Consider the following 23,364-nt stretch of genomic DNA (forward strand, 5'->3'; position numbering starts at 1 on the left):
ACTCCGTAAATTATCAAATGCGAAATCCGTAAATGTTTAGCTCGAAATAACTTCTACAACTTCCCCCATTCCTTTAGTCTTTCCCTGGCGAAAAATGAGTGGCGTCCCTGAGCGAATATATTCTGGACCGCTCATGAGCTCTAGCATTACTGTAGCCCATTTTCCTTGTTCAAGTGAAGGTCGGTCGATATCCACAACGGTAGCGGTTTGTCGAACAGACCCGATGTATACTAGAATAATAATTGTACCTTACTGAGACTAGTCTGAATTGAACGAAGAATTTGAAAATTTAATATGTAACAAAATGTTAATATTATCAGAGCTGTTAACTCTACCCGTGGCTTGGAAACCAGTACAAAGATGTCGCGTAGGGTGGGATAGGAGGAACAACGAGGCAACGAACCGATGGCAACACGACGGTTTTGTTGCAGCCGATATTAGAACCATTCCCTAAATCCGTTTCATAACAATAATTCAATGTGAAGACAACAGTTGAGAAGTTAAAAAAAGATAAAAGAAATCAAAGCAACGCAAAATATAGGAAAACAAACGAACTCGTCTGAGAGGTAACGATCCCTTTGAACGCCTATTTAAAGCTATACTGACAGCTTCTCCTGGCAACACTGCTTGGACAGGTTGACGACTACGTCTTATTGAGCCAATATAAGCCTGCAGTAAAACACGTTTTAAAACCAATGCACATTTTTCCGTCCTTTAGGGTAGATAGAAAAATTATCTATCTATAATAGATTATTAGTATTGGTCACCTTCTCGAAGCTTCCATCCTTGTAGGGACCCAATAGAACGGGATCGCCTTCCTGCAGCCGTCCTTCCGAAAGCATGCCACCAACAACAGTTCCGACCTGAATTTCGAAAAAACGCGCATTCCATAAGAGAATTCGAATTCCAAAAATAGTAATTCGTTGAGCATGCATAATTAACTAAAGAGAAGCGGAAAATCAAAAATTTAATGGAAACGAACGTGAGGTACGTTGAACATCTCTTCAATTGTGAAAAGCGGAGGCTGAGAGACGAGCTGCAGACGTGATCCGGCTGTACCTGCTGATGGTAGCACGTTGAGGAAACAACGGAAAAGCCCGAGTCCAGCCCCTGTTACTGATGACACACAAAGAATTGGAACGGTTCCCACGGAACATAGGTCACTTGCCGCCCTGAAATAAGGTCAACCAATCGAAATCTGACTGTCATTGTCTCTGTTTCTCTGTCCTCAGTCATACTAATCATAAATCTGGAAAAGGTCCCACTAATTCTCCGCTCCCAGCCCATGAGCCACAATAAATCAACACATATCAGTAAAATCAAAACAAACCATAAGAACTTTATAAATGTTGGCAGCCGTATCCTCCATTCATTAACTTAAATCCACTTTTGCAAAATTTTATAGTTTTTGAGTCACATTTACTCGCATTGACAAAGAAATTAATTGTGCTGCGAAAAAGAAGTGTGCTTGAGGCAACCAATTAATTTTCACATAATGAAAACGAAGCAGAAGTAAAAATATGACAAATTGCTTCACAAGCAGTATTTTTAGAAATTCATGATTCAGTGATTCCACTCAAACTGAAAAGAAACAAAAGGTCAAGTCACTTATTTTGTTCAGATGATAGTAGGCTGTAGTGGTAACCCAACACCGCTATCCGTTTTCAGTGATATTTGGATGAAATCTTAGGCATATCCTAATTGAAACAGCAGCACAATTAGATTTCTACGCATTGTCTCCGCTCAAAATATTTTAAGTTTCAAGAAATCACTTTAAGAAAGATAGCTACTGAACATTGTTGACCGAAATTCCCCTGCAAGAACACGTCTAAGAAGATGAACTTCACTCACTTCACTGCATCCCTTTTTCTTTTCACCCGCTTCGTACCAGCAGCCATTCCAGCTCGGGATAGTAAGGATGAGACAGATTTGATAACTCTGAAATTTTAAAGGACTTTTTAGAAGACCTTTAAGATTACTTAGACTGGATATTTCATTTAGTAGGATAAAACCGGCTTAAAAAAAGGCCAACAACAATGAGCGCATACTTGTCAAGTTGATCCTTCCCAACAAGATCCCATTTCGTAATTATCACAAAAACCGGAATATTGAGAGCTGCAGCCAACCCCAAGTGCTCTTTAGTGGCAGCCGTAGGACCACTTTCCGCAGAAACCAGCCTAGAAGTCGGAGAATTCTGGTAATATCATTACATCATATGATAATACTGAAAATTTTCATATATTCAACACTAACTACATCTAACTAAGCAATAATGAATTCCATTTTCGAGAACAAGAAGGCTACGACTTACAGGCATGCAAAATGTGGTTTGTATCCGGACAGTCCATGTATAGTTGTCTTCAGATATTTGGAATCGCCTGCCAAATCAATCAGAGTGACTAGTTTCTTTGATCGTTCCACTAACTCCTCTAGGCTATTGTGAGCGTAATTAACGAGCTGAAAAAAGATGTAGTTGTACTAAAAAAAGAAAACAGTGGTACACTGGCACTAAAAAGAAAGGGCAATGAATCATGCTCAGATTTTTTCGAATGCTGGTTTCATTAACTAGACTTGAATCGAAAAACAAAAACAAGAGGTACTTAGGAAAGCTGGACAGAACAAACAGTATTATTTCCTCTGAATTAAACCTCACAAAATATATGATTCCTCTCGTGCCTTTTCATAGATAAAACTGGAGAAGTCTCATGAACTATAAAGCTCTAACTAGACCAAGAAAAAAAACACTAGTTAACATTCAGAAAAACGAGATCCAATAGCTGCAGGGAAAACATGGCGGCTCGGTAATCACTTTATTTAAAACAAGAAACTATGACTCGAGTTGATCAAAAGTCAGTGCCAATTTTCGTACGAAGTAAAAATCACCAAAACTTGTCAAGGGTATTTTCTCCTAAGATTTTTGGAAGAACGTATTCTTTTAGATTAGTCTGCTTTGCCCCAAAAACAAGAAATCGTAAGATATACCACATGTTTGCTTTTATTGAAATGATTCTTGTTAATACCAATAGAATAAGGCAGGTCCTTTTTTTCCACTGAGTTGCATTTCTGGAGATGATACTACCAGCAAAAGTGAAGGAAGTAGCAATTCTAAGGAAATTAAAATAAACATTAAACGTCATACCTTTCCTCGTGAGTCAAATCCAATAACATCCAGACAAACAGAACTTGTTTTGCCGCTGCGAACCTCATGAGGGAACCTAAATATATAAGAACTTAGGAAGCAAGGATCTGAAATTAAAAAAAAAACGAGTCTTAAACGAATAGAATCTAGCTATTATTATCTCGAAGACATTAATTTCTAATTCCAAGCAACATAACTTAGTAACTACTGTTACAGTGGTTATATGAGGACTGATAATTAGGTGCCGTGAGTGCCGAAGGTTTCACCTACAGTTTTTTGTAGAATGTCACACAAAGATAACAGCTAGGGTATATAGGCCCAGCAGTCCAGTTTTCGCAGTTTTCCAATAATTATTTGAAATTTGATTTCAAAACGTTCCTACTACTTATATACAACAAATCTACTCCTTGTTGTATTTGAACTCGGAGCTCGTTATCAGAGAACCTTATAGTATTTGTGAGACCTGGGGCTGTCAAGAACATCGTCTCAAAACAGATTCAGCATGCAAAATCCCTAATCTCAGTTCCTATGTAATTTCAATCTTTAGTACCGGAATGGACGTCAAAATGTTATCACTACGGCTGGTAAACTGACAGTTAGAGAAAGTAATCACGCCCTTCAAAGCGTATAACAAGTAATAAAAGAGATAGAAAGTAGATAAAGGATAAAGGATAAAGTTTCTGGCGTTAATCAATCCGCTTGGGATGCGCCCCCACGTTCGCTTCAATTCAGAATCATTTGAGGTTTACGAACGTGTATCTGGCCTATACAGTGACCTGCGGTGGCTAGCCGATGTGTCAAGTCAGTGCTTTTATCCTCCCAGACAAGTTTGGTACCAATTTATCGACCCCGCAGGGATGAAAGGCTTGGTGAGCACTAGGGCGGATTCGAACCTCCGATCGATAGTGCAGGAAGCGGAACCTCTAACCGCTACACCACACCCGCCCCAGAAAGTAGATAGAAGAGTAGATTTAACTGAATTCTTTTCCTAGTTTTAGACTACTAGATCACAGGATTGAAACCACTTCAATTAAAAAGGATATATTTCACACGAGGGCCCCTTCACATCTTTCATACTGTTTAGAGGGAAAAGTAAAATAGTCTTTAGAAGTAATCGCAATGGCTGACAGATTGAACTTAGCTCATAAACAGCAGTATGATTTTTAAGAAGAGTACTCACCTAAAGAGGTTAAGACGAGTTTTGCCGTTGCCATCGTCGAGCAAACCCTGGGTCATTACACCACACAATGTGGATTTACCTACATCAGCTCCACCTAGTACTGCCAATCTGAAAAAGGAAATTATTGCAATAAGATAAGAACTCGAAGCAACTCTAAGTGACAATCAGCACCTTAACTCTATGAATTGCTGGCTTTCAGGAACTTTACGAACGAGGACTTCAACCACTGTACGCCGTGAAGAGCTGCCACGTGGAGTTACGTCTTTCTCGGTCAACTTAAAACAAAAGGTCATTGTCTTACTAAAGAATTAGAAATTTAAGGGAGAAATAGTATTTACTAAATACCAAAACAAATGAAAAGAGGAATGAAATAAGTACAGGAAAGAAATTTAAGAAATGTAGTAGAAGAAAGCAGAGAGACACTAGATAGTCCCCCAAAATCGTTCCTTATACAAGTGGGATATTGTTTTGGGTAGGAAAACAAGTTGCCATAGTTTTTTTAAGTTGAAGAAAGAAGAGCAACCTCCGGTTTAGAGTTATTGTGGGAGTTAGGGGCACTACAGTGAAAGTTGGAAAGGAAGAGAAGGAAGGAATGAGAGGGAGCGAGAAACGGAGGGAAGAACACTTCCCCCATGTTTGGATATCAGTCAAAAATAAAGGTGGAAGAGTAGTTAGATAAGAATACCCCATCCACAGGTATAAGTTCATATTCGAGAAAAACTAACTATGACCATACTAGCACCAAGAGCTCCGGCCATGGTACGCAGCGTAGTAAGTGACGCTTCCATCTCTACATCAGATAGCCCGCTCATTTGGCCACCGTCTTCAACTCCAACCTAAAAACGTCTTTAGTTAGAAAAGGGCAGTCATTTACGAATTCAACAAATTTTGTCACTGTTAAATTACAATCTTGTACTTATCCTCTATATCACCTCGGAATGGTCAAGCCAACAAAAGGATTAGAAAGAAATACACAAAAAAAAATCCAGAAATAGACGGAACAAAGCAAAACAACACAAATATTCTCGTACGCATATTCGAAATGAGCATGCCCGCTGCAAAAAAAAACATATTCCATATGTAACCAACCTCGTAAATAGCTTCGCCCTGTCCTTCACGTAATCTCCACTTCATCTGAGTGATTAGGTGCTGAAGACGAGACGACGATGGATTGACAAGCTTTACCTAAAAGAAATAATTTTGACATAAAACTATAGAACAAATATTCAACAGAGAACAAAAAAGCTAACTAAAAGCCATCGAAGTTGAGAAATCACTTACCTTATATTCTATGTTGCCAAGTTCCATTTCAGGGGGTAAACAATTTTCCGAATGCGACATATCTTTATCATTGTGCAACAGTGCGCATAGATCATCATCATTTGACTTTCTGGAGAAAAGAAAGCTGAGTAAATTATAATTCCTCCTCTCATAATGTTCCATTGTGCTCCAAATACCGCGCTTCAATGTTTTTTGTACAGAGCTTTCAAAAACTGGGAAAAATATTGACGTGTTCCTACTAAACATCTAAGACTAGAATTTATTTGAAGGTTCTTTTAGTCTTCTCAAAAAGTGGACAGGTTACAAATCCTAAACTACTGAGTGCGGATTCTATTAAAAGGATGAAAAGATAGGATACTTTACTACCGTTTCATTATTTTCGAATTAATGGTAAAATAATCAAAATTGAGAGTTTTTATCCGCTCTCTCAAATATATTAAGGTGTTCTAATTAAACAAGCTTAGACTAAAGTTTCAAAGAGACAGGAACGATTCTGTGTCATGGTGCATACATCTTTCTCAAGAATTGTAGAGAAATAAGAGTAGTGAAACAAAGAGGGCTTCGTTCCCCTAATAACAGACAAGATGAGATAAAATAGTTTCTGGGAAGATCCACACAACAACAACAAAAAAAAGAACACTACTTCCTTACCCTAACAGTGGCATTTTCATGAGTTGCCGTTTAATAGATAGGAAATTTAAAGGAAAATATTAGACAAAGTAGAATAAGATAGATAATGTAGTTTCCCACACAGTCGGCGTAACGCGTTACGACTTCGGTGGATGCGGCATGGCAATGCCCTTCTGGGACTACGGATCGATTGGACCATGCCGTTCCTCGGAGATTTCTACTTGTTTTTTGATTGTTCCTTCATTCGCATGACAACGCATGAATGAGACCACATGGTCCCAGCAGGATCATATTTCACTGAGCTTATCTTTTGTTTTCTCACATAGGAGTTTCTAGGATTTCGATTTGTGGGGATTTAATTTCTGCACCATTTTTAGGTTCTACTCACAGCGGGTTGCACTATCACCGCGTTTTCTATAATATTTTTTTGTAAAAATTGGATATCACCGCCATCGATCAGGCGATCATGTACTCGGCTGCAAAGGATGGAGTAGAAATACAAATCTCGTCTAAACTTTAAAAAGACGTCCCCATGCTAGTGTTGCGTTAACGATCTACTTTGTTCGACTACAGCTATGAACTATGAACCAATTCTACCCAGACATACTTACACAAAAAAGACGGAAAATTAATCCTTACTAAACAAATAATAGATACACCTAATTAACAAAACACAAAAGCCCAAGGAAAAGGAAGAGTACATGGGTTTGACTACGTAATAGTAATAGTCCATGGGTTTGAAACAAGAAAAATGAAATCCCCCAGAGCCTACCGGCTCTATCGTCTCATCGGTTCCATGTGAACCGAAAACGTTAAACGTCACGTCGAAATAACATGATGGACAACGAATTACGGTATTCATTTCATTGAAACACGAGGACATTAGTAGTTCAGTGTCACGAATTTTTCTGGTAGTTCACGTTCAGTCATTCATAGCTATGAAATGTGTTGTTTTCGAGTATCATGGAATGGTGACGACTTCCACTGACTGTCATACGATCACAAGTTACACTCTGTAGTGCACATGCGAAGTGAAAAGTCATCCAACAAACGCAAAAAGTTCCTCAAGGTTGTTTAAAATGTAGAAAAAATGAATAACAATAAAAGAGAGATATGACTGAAATATAGCACCAACGAAGGTTGTTTCTCATAGTCACAAACAATATTACGCCATGTAAAGTAGGTGCCACAGCAAAATGGAAAAAGTTTAAAGACATCATAACACGAAATTGTGGATGTTTCTCTACGAACGAATAGCTGTAGGGGTACAGTTCGCAAGTATGAGCGTGATCACGCTCAATTCCCCTAGTAATCCAGAAAAGGGCTACTAAAACAGCCTTCGCTGCACTTCTGCCCGTAAGGATTCAACATAAGTAACATTATTGTTGTTAAGCAACCAATTCTATAGCGAGAGACACAGATGCAACCAAGGCTGCTTTTCACGTCATTTTTTCTGGACTACTAAGTGTGATTCAGCTTGACAACGCTCTTATTGGAGAGATCGAAATGCTGTCAATTTTGCGATGCGCTGCCTTGCTTCCTGTATGTCTATCCCTTTCCTATGAGTCACCCCGTCATCTGACGTGTGCAGAAGATTAGATTATTCATTATGCAAAGTTCCGGTTCCGCTTATCACACCTATGACGCGAGATTATGAAAAAAATTGTGTTATGAAACCCCATAATCGACTCAGACTACTACTAATTACTAGCGCCTCAAGAGAGCAAGCTCAAAAAGTGAAGTACATCTCACATGCAAAAAAGCGGGAATCGCGGTGCCTCAAATGGAAAGCCGTCTTTGGTTATTTTTTGATTTCTTCTGTGACCAAGAGGAATAAAAAGTCTGCAAGAAAATAAAATAAGATATGAAGTCGTCTGTTGGTTCTGCTGTTTATTTGACCTACATTAGTTGAACTGAAGACGCTGGACGGCGACGTTGAGGTTACCTGCGTTCAAAAAACCTGCGTAACAGGTTGCGTCATTCAGGAGATAAAGAAAGTCACACTGTGCTACTGCACACAGTTTTTCGGGATTAGTAGAGAGAATTTAGCGTGGTGACGCTCATACTCGTGAACTACAATCCCACCCATATCTTTTCTTGGGGAGATCATCAATCTCGGGATAAGATGCCTTTAGACAATAAATGAGTGACTGACCTAAAAAAACATGACCTTAAATTTGGCAACTTCGAATTTCTCTAGAGACCAGAAAAAAAGAGGGCTCATAATTTTCACAGCTTTCATAGTTCATAGCAGTCGAGAGGACTTGTAAGTTAAAATGCTTCAAAACCGGCCTTTTTTGCTTGGATCATGGTGCTACAACTAATCTGTCCAGTCAGCTCACTGCAAGCTTTAGCTTTTACTGAGAAGACCGGACAGTTTGCTTGTACTTCCACAAGTCTGACAATTTCAAGTAAATTCTAGCTCTCAAAGCACATTCAAAGTGGAAGAGGATATCGAGAGGAACCAAAGGTATCGGTTATTTATTATAATCGCTGATTCCACCGTGATAAAACATGACCGTAATATTTCCTGCTGGAAGTCCGAGCTCATTTCTCTTCCACAGATTTCTACTTGTGATTGGTACGCATGCAGAGTTTTGGTTAGTTCTAATTAACAAATTTTATCAACAATTAATTCGAGAGGCGAATGTAGCGCACTGGAAAGAGATTCCACAGCGTCTGCACTTCTTTTTTTTTATCTCATACGCACTCATAAATACCTACAATTTCGAATTGAATTCGAACGCGTCACCGCTTCCCAGAGAGATTGTCAAGCATAACCATTTTATTCTATATTCCTACGAACATCCCCTCGAATATCATTAAACATCTCAAAATAGACAACATCTCTCACCCTTGGTTGCTGAATATGATCGAAATCGCACAGTAGTATTCGGAATTGTACATTTACTCAAAAAATCAACAAAACTGGGTCAAAGCACAAGTGAGAATGATAAGGAATAATGGGTTTTAGCTATCTTTCCAATGCATGTTCATGAATCTTTGATCAAGAGTTGATAAAAATCAAAAACAGCGTCGCAACTGTCACGCAGAAACAGCTGACGGGGCGAAATGTTGTCATTATACGCACGTCATGAATGCAACTGAGAAAACGATGGACAAAGAAGAAGCTGATAATGGAAAAAGTTATGTAGCGAATAATAAAGAGCAGGGCCCCTTATTTACAAGAAATATTTTTCATTTTCACTGACTAGAACGTATTACGAACCTTATCATAGGCCAGTAAACCGTTTGCATCGGCCCCGCACTGACTACTAACCTATGGTAAGATTCGTAGTAACCAATGACACACTACTCATAGTTGAATTTCTAAGTGTGTAATGTGGCAAAAGACATGTAGGGATTCTAAGATATTTTCACACGCAGAAAAAGAAATTTCTAACAAAATATACGCAATCCGATAATATTCAATGCGATACACAACAAAAAAAACCATTCGAAAGAAAAAGATTACCTGTTAGTTGTGTTGAAGACGTGATGCACTTGTTCCTCACAGAACTGTGAAATCATAAAATCCATCTCAGAGTGGAAATTTTAAGAGAGATCGTTGTCTATGTATTATGAATCCAAAGAGTAATGTTGTTTAGGCACGTAACCGATCTATCATTCGCGGTTGCCTCTGAAATTCAACTCTCACATATAAAAAAAGTAAACGGTAAATGATGAGGACAAAAACAGCAAAGATTAGTCATTGTATGAGACAATAACGAGTTATAAATCATAATTGAACAAATAATTCCAGTGGCATCACTATACGACTCATTGATATTATTCTTAAGTCAAGTTAACATTCAATTATGGAAAAAGCTGATATATATATCAGATGTATTTTATTTTATATTTTAAAAGGATGTACACGATCCCAAGTATCAGCAACAAAATCCACCCAAAATGTGAATGAACGGTAAAAACGACCACCTTTGGACAGAAGTTAGTACAATCGTGACCGCTCAAGAAGTCTTAGGAATAGGTTCTAAGAAAATCCAGTGACTTAAGCATATTCATCCTTGATATCTTCCCTATCACTGGAGTAACAAGTCAAGCGCTATCTCATCCCCAAAAGAAAAGCATGATGAGAGTCATATGACCGTTACGAAGTGAAACTTCAGAAGTAACGAACAAACAAGTTCTCGAGACAAAAAAAAAGACTGAAATGGTGAAATCCACGTACGAGTCTTCTTCAGACTTTGAGGAACACGAACTTGCCGAAATGTTAGGCCAATAATAATAATAAATATATTATAATAGGGTAAAATGTAAAAGTACATAGTGGCGACCTTATTTCTCGAAGTAAATAATCAATTCAATCAGGACCCTAAGGCCTAAGCATTAGTCTTAGAGGATCTACGACATGTAAACTAAAGTTACTAAGAGAAAAAAGTAAGTTAGAGCGCCGGGAAAAAAGGGAGCCACGGAGTGCCTCCAACCCTCCCCTCTTACATTTTTCTCACTATGAAATATAATAATAAAATGATACGTATAATATTATAACAATGACAATAACAGCATATAAGCTATAATACTTAAATAATATATAAATTATAAAAATCCCTCCCCTACACAAGTCAAGAACACATGAATCGAATCGTCATCAGGCTGTGATGTTCATTGAGAGTCAAGAAAAGAAAAATGGAAATGGAGAAGAAAAAACATTCCACACATGATCAAAAAAGCTGCGTCTTGACTGTTAGAACAAGACATGAAAGCTGCCAACGAGGATCTTCGGATGACAACCGGTGGGTGCTGCGCAGCGCAGCCGCGTCGCAACTGCTACGTGCAGCATGGTATCCGACAATCTGTTGTTTGATGAACACGTTCAGGAATCTCCCGTCCCGTCCGTGTCACTTGAAGTTAAGGATATGTAGGCACTTGGATCAGGCAAAGGGGGGGGGGAGGGTGGAGGGGGCATGACAACAAAGTACTAAATAAACAGGTATCTATGGAGACGTTGTTCGGTGCATGACGAGATGACAAACAATGGATGAGACAAGTTCCACTCGTGCTGTCGAACGATTGCGTCATCGGGCAGATTTTCATCGTAAATGTGACGAAATATTGCATAAGAGGCACGATTCCAAAGAAATTACACAACTTTGCTGAGCTGAAGACAACTTACGGTCAATGAATAACGCTAATAAATGAGTATACTTTACAGAATACAGAAGAAAAGAATTTAAAAGAAACTTTTCTCTTGAAAACAACGCCACAGGAGACTGCCAATAGGTGCATTTAATACCAAAAACATATGTATGTACTTATTTCTTGAAAATAAACAACACAGATCTCATGAAAGCTACGGAAATTATTCAACAACGCTACCAAAGAGGAACGGACAACGAGGACGTGCCACACGGAAAAATGACTTGTGATCGTTGCTGTTGATCGATCCGATGAAGTTTGTGTAAGCAAAAAGTTTATGTATTTTGCATGCAGTCTGGCTGAGAATCGTGACCTCTCATGTAATTACAACTCTGGATTCCGAATTACTCTGTTTTTTTTTCCTTGTTCAAATAATTATTGTTATATTCGATTTTTTTTTCCTTGTTCAAATACTTATTCTTATATTTCTGATCTTATTCCACAATGTGTACACAACTCTCAAGAAAAAAAAAAACTCAGCATTCCTCTTTTCTTCCCAATTTCACATAGCAGATCACTGTGGGGTTAAAACTATCTGAATTGTGATAACAATCACGTAAGGGGATGTGCTCGAAATGGCATGGCGAAGTGCTCGATCAGTTCTCCATTCAATCCAAGCTGTTGGAGGTCCTATCACGAGCGCAACCGCTTACGCAACTGCAGCACAGGTCAGGTCGTTTCAATCCTGTGGCTGTACTTGAAGCGTTTCAATTGAATCACTCTTCCATTCATCTTCAATTCTGACTTCATTTCTTTACTTCCATATATGACTATGCAATTCAAATTCGATCAAGTTTCACTTTCATAAATCATGAGTCCAGGACAGAAAATAGTTCGTATGTGAGTGCAGACCAAATTTATTTTCATATAGTACGGTTAAAATGACATGAAGCAAGGTGCAGCTGCGTGAGCGGGCGTTCTCGAAGCGGTACGGTGGAACACAGCGATCACGATCAAGTGGGGACCCTTGTTCTTTGCTGAATTCGCTAAGGTACCACCTCGATTCCAACCGCGCTGCTTTGAGCGCCGCCGCTTAAATAAATGCATCGAACTTTGTCGTTTTGACCCTACAAAATTAACACGTGCTTAGTGGGACACACCACATGTAGCAAAGGTGTGTGGGATCCGTCGAACACCGTTCCCCTTCGACACAACGTCGCTTAGCTTGCAACGATCGTCAAAAGAAAAACGAGGAGAGAAGAACTGGAAAAAGATCACAAAAGTGAGACGGTAAGATTCGACCCAGTGCCGACTTACTCGCCCCACGGCTCTCTTCTGTCCCTGTGTGGCCCGTGTTTCTGCATTTTGTCCTGAGATCCAGTTTCTTTTCCTTTCCTTTCCTTTCGTTCCCTTTACCAGTCTTTTCGATAAATGGTAATCACAAATGATCATAAACGATAATAAGCGTGGTAACGACATTCTCACAGATACATCCAAATACGTCCACGCCTAATTTTTTCCATTTATTGTCAAAATTTCTCTTGTAGTTCTCTACTCACGTCCAACAATAAATGGAAGCTCACATGCCTTGATGGATCCCACATTGGTATTGTTCAGTGTCAACTAGAATATTTCCTTTGAAGCATGACCTTACCTCTGTAATCCTAGTCGTGATCAGTAATTCTTGGACGGTGCAGAACTCTACTGATCTTCCAAAAAAAAGATCATTTCACATGAATAAATATGATATTTGTGGAACACCCAGACATCTCAGACAACTACACTATGTTAAGTCTAGCAACGGAAATTCTAGTGGAACTTCGAGTTAAGAATTGTAAGACAGTACACCATTTCCGCTGATTCGATCGCATGATGACGAATCGTTTTAAGATTTTGGCTCGTTACTACAAAAAGTTAGTTACTTCATGTAGTTTTGACTCTATTATATATGATGTTTCATAACGATAACCTTAAAAAGTGTTTCGATTTTTCTCGGAACTCCTCTAGCAATTAGAGAAGTTCTGTAATTTAATTGTTAAGGCTGCCCGCGCGTCTGTGAAATTTTCTGGCAGCCTAAAAGATTTGTACTCAAGCGTTCCTCCCGCACATTAGTATGTTTATGCTGCCTACATTGATTTTAAGCGCAAGAGGCCGGTAAAACCGACAGTTCACGCTTATATTCGACGTAAAACGTCCTGTATTGGGATGACACGACGGACGCATCTTCTGCAAAAGCGTGCACTAGGCCCTTTCACCTTCTAGTGCGAGAAATGTCCCCCAAGCCCTCTGCCTCTTTGCTTTTAATTCTTTTTTTTTCGTTTAATAGTCTATGAATAAGGGGCGGATGTAGCGCAGTCACTTAGAGGTCTGCTGTGGGCGCACGCTACATGGTTCGAAACCTCTGTAGTGCGGCCAAGCCAGGGGCCGATAAATTGGTACCAGACTTGTCTGTAAGGATAAAAACACTGACTTGATCATCGGCTGGCCCCCCGCAAGTGATTGTTGTATAGGCCAACACACGTTCCAAAACTTCAACGATTACGAATTGCAGCGGAACACGTTGGTGCACCCAAGTGGATTGGTACGCCAGTCTTCATGACTTTTACGTATGAATAGGACTACTTAGGCTCAACAGAGTCGTTTTCTATTAGCTTTATCGCATTCCTGTTTATGCAAAAAGCAAAAAAAAAAGAAAAACTACGGAAAAAAGCAAGGAGGCAAGAGGTTCGTGGAGGTTTTGGTGGACTGTACAGATGAATTAGAACGCCCTCCTTTCCACCGGGTGCGTGTTGCCCTACACCAGTACATTATGTGCTGTACCGACTGTAGATGTGCTTTCAGAGCAACAAAAGCTTCGATATATTAGGAAGGGAAGGCTTGGGCTGTGCTTTCCCATCACCTGATAAAGACACGACATAATAATTTAGGAGGGGAATACTCGTCAACAAGTGACATCTTTCAAAGCACAATACCGCCCTTGAAGCAAAATGATTACCAAACTCTGTAATAATTTCTGAAACAATCATTTCTTGGGGATTAAATCTTTTATCTTGCAGCTATATACACTTTTCTTCTCTGAGAAAGTTCAATGTTCATCCATACTCGAATCGTCAAGTAGAAAGTCGAATATATTTGATCCGATGAGTCGGTCACTGGATATGGATAAAGGAGGCAATTCTAATGGGGGACGAGAAATGGAGAAATCCATCGAAGTACTTGTATGTTGAATAGGTAGATCTAAGGATGTTGTTGGCTGTAACATTGGTAGACATAGTGAATTATGAATGAAATGGTCCGACACAGGAGCGAGATTTAGGCTGTGACTTGTTCTAATTAAAGGGCTTTGTGGGACAGAGAGATCAAGTGTATGAGAAAGAAGAGAGTCTTGTGACATAAGGAAATCCACTCCTCGGCTTCGCTCAGGAAATGCCAGTCGAGGAAGTTTCGTCTCCAAGAGGCAAACGTACATCTGCGTGGAACGCGTTATAAGGCGTCGCATGATAAGAACCTGCAAGGTACTCAGTACTTAAACTAAAACGATATCTTCTCATAAAAGAACCTAAGTTTCCTTTTGCATTCTCCTTCCAGCAGGCAGTAACGAAAACATGAGTTAACTGTTCCGAGCTTTTCAGGGAACACTACCTTTAACTTGACTTCTGCGAGAACATAAAAAATACAGAATTTTCGAGCAGATATATTCAATTTGTGACAAGAGGCATTCTCCCACCACTATTTTGAATAATAACAGCTATATTTCATACACCAGAGACTGACATCTTTTCGGAAACATGAAATCATGAAAGCAAACCGTTCAGTTGATGAGGGTGTAATTTCAATAATTATAGCAGAAATCTCTAAAATCTCAAAAACAATGAAGTATGAGGAGTACCGTAGTTTTCTTGTCGTTGGAGTTGGAAAACGCGTCCAAGCTACAATTCTAAATCTTTCCAAACATGTTGTTTGAATCGCTTTTTAGTTTTTTCTGCGTAAATATTCATAGCTTACGCGTAAAAGAGTACCAGGATGAGCTTTGTATGGATATTTTGCCTGTTATTCCCTTTGCATTTGATAGGTTCTGTATACATAAAAAAATGCGAAAAAGCGTAACTGTATACGCAATTGCTGCGTGTAAAAACACCTATTTTCGAGATAAGCTCAAATACACAACCAAAACAAACCTGGAAGTTGTATTTATTCGAAGTGCTTGCCAGGTTTACCCGTTGCTTATGGTCTTTCGTGAGCGGAATCAATAACACCGAATGGGTTTCCTGCCGACACCTGCAGTAACAGCGAGTTAATAGTTGGTAGACATGAATAAAGAATTATTTGTAGGACATACTTGCTGATTATGGTGAATAATTTGTCGTAGTATAAATCTAGCGTCTCAGAATTTTCTTTCCACCATCTCAAGGGAAGACTGCACAGAATTTTGTTGACTACGTTGAAGTTGAAGAAATCTACAACGGAAATCGGGAAAAAGTCTGAAAAAGCTCATACAGGCAAAGAAATCTCGAATAACCTTTGTTGAACTCTGCCGCAATAAATTGAAGATGTCTTGCTCTACTACCAGCCTCCTTCTTCAGGTGATTTTGAAGTCCAACCCAGTTCACTTCTGCCATTGCTAGTTGGTCGATTTTTGGGCTCATCGCAATGCAAAAACACTGAAATATCCTGCTCGAAGTAATACAGCAATCTTGTTTTGAATTGAACTATGCCTTAAAGGTTGTTAGGTGGAACTTTTATGATGCCTTCCAGCCTTATGTCTGCTTCAAATATCCGAAAGGTTTGCTCGCATTTCGGACAAGCGAATATCGTATTTATTTCTGGCTACCCTACTGACATTAGTCTTAGTCGATTAAAGATTAAAGATAATTTTCCCGATGGATCAAGCACAACCAACGTTCATTCCAGTTTTCTCATCGGACGTCAATACCCACATCGGTATTGACGCTAATTATTACAATTGTTTGTTGGAATAACACTTTGATGCCTTTAAAAAACGGTAAAATTAAAGTCTCAAGTATATTAAGAACTCCAATAACTATTTGCGAGCCTCTTGTCGCTAAATCTGATTTCTCACAAACGTAGATTATGGGACCAATAATGGATGTCAGTGGACCTGTGACATAGATTTCAAGAATCTCATGGTTGAGCGCAGCGTTTACACGCACCAACTGCCCTACGTTAGAGAGTAACACCTGATATGAAGTGGAAGAGGAAGAAAATGAACAAGTGTTGACCTTTTATGTATTCATAAAATTTTATTGAAAGACTGAAACTGTATGAGAGTTGTAAAAACGTCTTTTTTCACGGATAGAACCAAGATTGAATGGAAAAAGCTGGATAAAGCTAAAACTGCATGTTCACAACAATCCACAGTGTTCTATGTATTGGTGGAAATGTCCAAACACTTTGATCAGCAGTGATTACTGCAATAAATCCCTTTTTCATAATGTCTTTAGCGCTCCTGCAGTTTAGGTATGAAATAACCTTTAACCAGCTGTATCCTGATAAAATATAAAAGTTCGTTCCTCCAAAATATTTACACAAATGATGCAAACAAATTTCGTTTCAAGCTCACATCGTAGTTCCTCAGGACTTCAAGTGTAAGTTCTCCACAATCGCATGCCATGTCCAGCACGATGTCACCTGTCAATCGAGAAGTTTCTCCGCAGTTTCAGCTTTCACGAACAAGAAAAGTTACCATCGTGAATTTCTGCTAACTCCACCACTGTAGCTGCCACCGCACCACTGAGTTGCCAAAATGTAAGATAGGGTCGGAAGATCTCCTCACTAAATGAATTTTGGTTCATGTGACCCTGACTACTTTTGGGTACTTCAAAGGCGGATGAGATTTCTAACTAACATTGCTGCTGTCATTTCGCCAAAGATCTCTTTAAAAAGAGTCAGTCGCAAATCGCCACGGATATGCTTTAACCTTAGTTTCAAAGTTAGGTTAGACTCTGCAGACGAAAGTGGAAAGATTCGGGTTCTTCCCCTTTACGTCTTTATACTGTCTAATAATAGAAAATCTCATGAAACTTGAACAAACTTCGTATGAGTAAAATATCAAATTTAGGTTCTCAAATTTCTGAAAAATTTCTTTAATTTTTTCTAGAACTCACTCATACAACAGCACACCAGCATAGATGTCATGTCGATCAGCAAAAATCATGACGTTGATTCCATCTTCATTTTTGAACACAGTGTTATAACAGGAAATTGACCAATTGAGATGGTTCTCGTTGAGAGCGTAATTGATATGACGGGGCAATTCTCGTCGCACGATCTTGAACGAATAAATGAAAAGTTGTGTCGTGCATACAAGAAAAAAGGGCAAAGATCACTCAAAACCTCCAATCCTTGCTTCCACGTTGGACTGATTTCAGAGGTGAAAATATTGAAGTGTATCCGCACAGGTTCTCCGGCCACAGTGTCGAAGTTTCCAACTAATTTGTCAAGTAAGTCTATACATCGTGAGATCTCGGGCACATAGTTAATACCGTAAAATAGGAGCGATAAATAGCCACGCAATTCTGTAAAGAAACCACCATCACAACTGAACTCTGATCGACTATTTCAGCGTAATGAAAAAAAAATACCGCTCACCAACTGGACAATCCGGATGATCCTTGCTAGGATGCATCCTGTTATGATAAATTTGCAAGTAGATTTCATCAGCATATCGAAGACAACGCAAAAGTAAGAGCTTTTCCACGTTCTCACCAATTTCCATAGAAAACACGGTCTTAGACGAACATGACTCATCTTCGTGAATCTCTCCCTTGAAATACAAGCAATATTCTTCCAGGGATGATTTTATCCAGGAATTATGCAAAATAAAAGACGTACTCCGAGCCTTGTAAGTTCACATGCAAGCGATCTATCGACGTTTCTCGTATGCGTGGCGAATAAGTACACAACAGTCATTTTTAAACAACATTAGTTGTTGTTGTTGTTAAAACAATATGAAGAACAGCAGAAATACCAGAACATCGAAAATACAAACGTCACCGACAGGAAATTTGTCGCGTTCAAATTGTGTCTCGTACGCAATCGCTCGTCACATTGCGCCTATTGCGTACGTATTGATTTTCGGTGATTTTTATTTCATCGACCAAGGTGTGGACATTTTAATAACTTCTGGTTTGAGACGTTCAGTGGTGTTCTTTGAAATTCTCTTTTCACATCATGTTCTGTATACTTGGGTTTTAGTTCGTTGTTATGGTGAAGCAACGGAAGACGAGGTCATCTAGCACCTCCCAGGATATGGAAGAGCCGAATTCATCTTTAAACAGTCCTCCTCCTTCAAAAAACAAGTTAAATGGTGTATTAAGTGGAGTAAGTTTCTACTAAGGTTTCAATTCATTCATATTTTATTGGTAGTGTTTCTAGAATCCAGATAATTCAATTACATTCAAATGCTGAACTCTTAAAATTAGGCAGAGCATGGCGACAATGAGCAAACAGAAAATGGGATGCATGACTCATCCAAGAATAAGAGGTCGAAGTCTCGTACGTTGGGTCAACTTATGGAACAGCAGCGGTAAGATATTTGGATGAGAGTTTCCTTTTTATCGCCTCTTATTCAAATTCCTAGCATATATCCTGCACCATATTTACCTTCAGCATCATTCTTTATCAGCGTTTTTTTTTGAAATCTATTTATCTTTCCCTAACTAAAGTACGTGGTGTTAGTGTTAAAGGTAACATAGAGATTAAACTGCTTTTGGGGATAATTATGGGTTCACCACATAATGCAGCAAAACTTTGGAGATCGCTTATGAGTCAAGATAAAGATCGGTCTTAATTTGAGTCCTGGCTCATATCGTTTTTTTTTTCGAAGTGCAGCGTATATCGTACCAAAGTGCAAAATCTCAAGAAATCCTCATCGGTGGATCAGAGGATATGATGGCGATTTGTTCGAACGCAACTGTTTTGTTCAGAGCAGAGGACGTTGAACTCCCACATCCATCCGGCGCTTCTCTGGCCGTCCAAATGACTCAAGGATTGATGTCCAATGATGTCTTGAAACTGGACACTGTTCTACGTGAATCAAGGCTTGAAGTTATACAGGTTCGTGTTATTCACTTTTCGCACATAGTTTTTTAAGCGGTGCTATGGAGCCAGCGGTTGCGATGGAGATGGAAACATAGCCAACTCCACTCCGACTGCATAGATGAGTGGACCTACCTTAGGGAATACTGCATAGATGAGTGGACCTACCCTAGGGAATACTATGAAGTTAAAGCTTTCAGCTGCTTTCTGGGTTAATAAACATGAGATGACTTTTGTTGATGACAGAAATGTGCCTCAAAAAGAATGACTTGTTCTGAGGATTTCTAGCCAAAAACTTACAGGTTTTCTTTTTTTGGAGGAGGAGGAGGAGGAGTTAGAAAGGCGGACAGTGTCATTATTTTTTAAGAAGAAAGAAAAAAAAGGCTGTCATGTGCAAAATACAATGTGCTGTGCCAGAAAAAGAGCTTCTTTTTGCTAAGGGGATCAATTATGCTGAAAATTCGTGAATTTTTGTGAGTGGAGAAAATAGTCATGAAGTTTATTGTTCTGTAATATGTTTCGATTCGTGCGCAACACCTGTTATAACGATTTGTATGAAAGACTAATCTTTAACTAGTTTGATCTGTGATATGGTCAAGTTTCTTTGACTATATACGACTTTTTGCAGGCTATGATGAAATAAGCAATGCTGCACAATCCCCAACGCATGCAAATTATTTATTGTGCTGATGCTTACGTTAGACTTCAATTTAAAAAAAAAGATTCAAAAATGTTATTGGAGAGGGATAATTTGATCTTTTATACGCATTAAATGGAAACAAGTGCAGACATGGCTAATCTAGCTCTGCATCTAGGTACTACTGTAGAAGTTTGATCAGAGAAGTGCAGTCTTCAACGACTCGAGCTGATTTTTTCACTGTTATGTCAAATACTTGTACTAATCGTCTTGATTCTTCCTCTTCAGGCAACTCTGATAGACCTGCAAGTTTCACATATCGTGCCTCTCCTTAAGGCCTTGTTCGAAAGGATTAGCAATCGTTCTGCAGTCAAGTGAGTGTTCAGTTTTTTTTTTCAGCATTGCGGCGAACAGATCCGCAACCCAATTTTTTTTCCTGCGTGTTGATGTCATAGTCATAGATGTTGTACAGTCGGGTCACAACGATGTGATGCTTGGTACAGTTACACAAACGGCTCCGCGGAAGAAGTATGCGGATAATTTTATTGATGCCGGTTTTCCTAGAAAATTACATTTTTTTCCAAAAGAATTAAACTTAGGAACAATAAGGAATAAAATTTGAATTAATACTATGACCTATTTATTGCTGGATATTTATGTTGTGGTAGTTAAAGTGGTAACGATAAAATGGCACCTTCATTTGCTTCTACAACCTTTTCTTATCCTTGGCTTCATTTCATAGAGGTGGATTTGCTAAATTTTCGTTATTCTAGCATCAGACCATGGATATTGTGGATACAATGCATCTTATCGCTTCATGCTTCTTATCTTAGTTCGGTAAGCTTCACTTTTATCTTTTCAAACTTCTTGCTTTCCTCCGATTGTCCTAACTTTGTCCATATTCACGTTTCGAAAATTTTGGCAGTTAGTTTAGCATTTCTGGGTGCTAAGTATACCTCGTTTTTGTTCAAATTGATATTATTGCGGTGAATGAATTCCACTTTTTCAGTTGCGGAATCTTGAAACGGAATTGAGCGGACTGTTGGAATGGATGCGCCAACGGGTGGGTCATCAACAGAAGCTCATAGAATTATATGGAAGATTAAGCATAGTTGGAGAGCAGGTATGTTTTTGATTTGACATATTTGTATAGATTGGTTGCTTTCGAGCAAATAACTTGTTTTTATTCGCAAAAACGTCAAAACAGATGCTGAAAGTGAATCAGTTTGGTTGGATCCGTATCCTGACAAGAATAAAAATTTCCATTCACCCGTTGATGGTCTGGGGCTCTATCCAAAACGGCGCCTCAATATTTGGCGTGGGCCTTTCTTTTTTCCTTCCTTTTTTTAGCTAGTAATAGTTTTTTAGTACTTTAAAAAAGTAAATAAGTTGCATACATCCGATTTAACTGATCGATTGAGAACTTGAGAACCTTCTTAGAAATCATAAATCAAGTTGTTATTCTTTGGCTTGGTTTCCTAAGCTTCGAACTAGAATTTGGGATGTTTTATTCGTTGAGTTGCAATGTCGGTGCCATTGGTATATGTACTTGGTGATTCAAGTTTAGGCTTCTAAACTTGCGTTCTAATGTTCTAAATGTCAAATGATTCTTTTCTGCACTTTTCATGAAGAAGACTATTCGTTTTGCTCCATAACTATTCCCTATTAGCACTTATTTATCTCAAAAGTATTTATGTTTTATAACTGCTACATTTTAAACACAGTGGAACACATCAGAGTTTTCAGATTGAGCGCCGTATTAACCGCACTGTCGTCGTCGCACCACAACCACTTATTGTATTTAATGATGGTAAGTCGAATACATTCTTAAATTTTAGTCTCCTTTTTCTTTACGATTACTCAAGTTTGGGCCCCGAGAAAATGTTTCACATGGTTGACTGCACGGTTTCGTTGTTCATAGCTGGACTAGACGTTATCTGGGAAAGTTGTCTTTTTTTCCGAGTTTCGGCTTGTGAGATGCGACCGAGAGCATTGATACCTGTGCTTCAGAAGTAGAAGGATTATTTGATTTTATCCTTTTCCAATTCCTTCATTTTTGAAATTCTTAACTCTGATTAATTTTATGGCGTTTTGCACCGATGACGAAATACGATGCTCTGTCTCCGAGAATCCGGTTTTGAAGTCTACAGTGTCTAGGAGATTCTATAGTTTTTACGGAATTGCGCTCATTCCACTCTTTGTAGATGGGTTCATCGTTAGTGATGAAGGAAGGGATGTGGAAGATTCCTGCTCTAGAGTCAAAGTCTTATAATCAGTTATATATGTATATATATATATATATATATATAATGCCGCATGGAGTACATTTCTTTCTACGTCTCTTCATTTTTCGTATGTCACCTTTCTTGCAGATGTCGATTCTGATCTTGAAGAAATTGAGAGCGGTGGATCCGAAGAAAGTGGTGCGAGCAGCGACGAGGAGGAAGAGGATTGGTGGGATGAAGAAGGAATAGGAGCTGTTGATGACAAAGATGAAGACGACGGTTGGTTCTATTTCTTAAGTATTTATTTGGTGAACTATTTTCTGGAATTATTGAAATGGTTATAGAAGAGTCTGATGATGATTCTGATGACGACATGCCAGCAAGAATTCGGGCCAGTAGTGATGACAGTGGAACAGATGATAGTGAGGATTCCGAGGTAGGAAAGAAATATTGGTTATTTCTTCTTTTCGACTTTTTTCTATGAGACCCGGGAAGTGCCCGAGTGCCCTTTCCCACCAAACAGTATTCATTATTACTGCATATTTACAAAGTCTACAATTAATTCCTTGATTCTCTATTGGTGCATTTTTTCTTATTATTCATAGTTAGACGTAATATCAACCTTCACCTGCGCCTCTTCTACAGCACCTACAGCAGCGGCATCGAGGCTTTGTGCAGCAAATGATTGAGTGCTGTCGACAGTAATGATTATTTTATGACAAACTAAGTATATGTCCCATGAAAGAAGAAGTTTTTTTTTCCATAAAATGGGTAAAAACATAAGGTTCCTGGTTCTGCAGTAAAGTGTTTGATATGGTATTTGGTTATTGAGTGATGCTCACACGAAGCTGACCATTCAGGATCGTTCCATTATCATTGGCTTCTGTTATCTTTCTTAAACAGGAGTTCCATGCACTTCAGTACCAGGAATATTGTCTTGAAGATGCTTTACTTTTGCTAAATGTGTATATCTGTTAGCTAGTGGTTATTTCAGAAAAATGGTAATGACGTTGAAGAAAGCGATGAGGAAATGGATATAGGATAACTTGTTCCAAAGGGTTTCATTCAATCTATGCTTCATTCTCTAGTTGTAAATTATATAGTGAGTCTGTTC

At 38.8% G+C, this 23,364-nt stretch overlaps 3 protein-coding genes across 5 annotated transcripts; 1 reads left to right on the plus strand and 2 right to left on the minus strand.

Annotated features, from left to right (window-relative positions):
* Nucleotides 1-36: 36 nt before the first annotated feature.
* Nucleotides 37-9,770, minus strand: RB195_012869 (uncharacterized protein; the record flags this gene model as incomplete). Its single annotated transcript, XM_013449055.2, has 15 exons — nucleotides 37-230; nucleotides 336-450; nucleotides 556-669; nucleotides 768-863; nucleotides 983-1,172; nucleotides 1,852-1,938; nucleotides 2,049-2,177; nucleotides 2,312-2,457; nucleotides 3,140-3,215; nucleotides 4,320-4,427; nucleotides 4,491-4,594; nucleotides 5,045-5,155; nucleotides 5,409-5,504; nucleotides 5,601-5,709; nucleotides 9,706-9,770. 15 exons carry the CDS (start codon nucleotides 9,768-9,770, stop codon nucleotides 37-39), a joined length of 1,740 nt encoding a protein of 579 aa, XP_013304509.2.
* A 64-nt stretch (nucleotides 9,771-9,834) lies between these two features.
* RB195_012870 (uncharacterized protein) lies at nucleotides 9,835-18,260 on the minus strand (the record flags this gene model as incomplete). 2 transcript variants are annotated; one of them, XM_064202442.1, is made up of 12 exons in its annotated part: nucleotides 9,835-9,870; nucleotides 10,170-10,210; nucleotides 14,547-14,838; nucleotides 15,509-15,608; nucleotides 15,670-15,787; nucleotides 15,850-15,991; nucleotides 16,912-16,979; nucleotides 17,035-17,123; nucleotides 17,456-17,619; nucleotides 17,685-17,866; nucleotides 17,940-18,114; nucleotides 18,183-18,260. In XM_064202442.1, 12 exons carry the CDS (start codon nucleotides 18,258-18,260, stop codon nucleotides 9,835-9,837), a joined length of 1,485 nt encoding a protein of 494 aa, XP_064058323.1. The 2 variants fall into 2 exon arrangements, with proteins under 2 accessions (XP_064058323.1, XP_013304508.2); XM_013449054.2 differs by lacking the exons at nucleotides 9,835-9,870; nucleotides 10,170-10,210 and having other exon boundaries at nucleotides 14,416-14,838.
* Nucleotides 18,261-18,554: 294 nt separating this feature from the next.
* RB195_012871 (uncharacterized protein) lies at nucleotides 18,555-23,295 on the plus strand (the record flags this gene model as incomplete). 2 transcript variants are annotated; one of them, XM_064202443.1, is made up of 10 exons in its annotated part: nucleotides 18,555-18,671; nucleotides 18,773-18,876; nucleotides 19,277-19,406; nucleotides 20,314-20,399; nucleotides 20,799-20,862; nucleotides 21,035-21,148; nucleotides 21,772-21,835; nucleotides 22,398-22,529; nucleotides 22,595-22,686; nucleotides 23,245-23,295. In XM_064202443.1, 10 exons carry the CDS (start codon nucleotides 18,555-18,557, stop codon nucleotides 23,293-23,295), a joined length of 954 nt encoding a protein of 317 aa, XP_064058324.1. The 2 variants fall into 2 exon arrangements, with proteins under 2 accessions (XP_064058324.1, XP_064058325.1); XM_064202444.1 differs by having other exon boundaries at nucleotides 18,600-18,671.
* Between the last annotated feature and the right edge of the window lie 69 nt (nucleotides 23,296-23,364).

The sequence above is a fragment of the Necator americanus genome, chromosome V (genome assembly GCF_031761385.1).
Source record: "Necator americanus strain Aroian chromosome V, whole genome shotgun sequence".
Classification (NCBI taxonomy): Eukaryota; Metazoa; Nematoda; class Chromadorea; order Rhabditida; family Ancylostomatidae; genus Necator; species Necator americanus.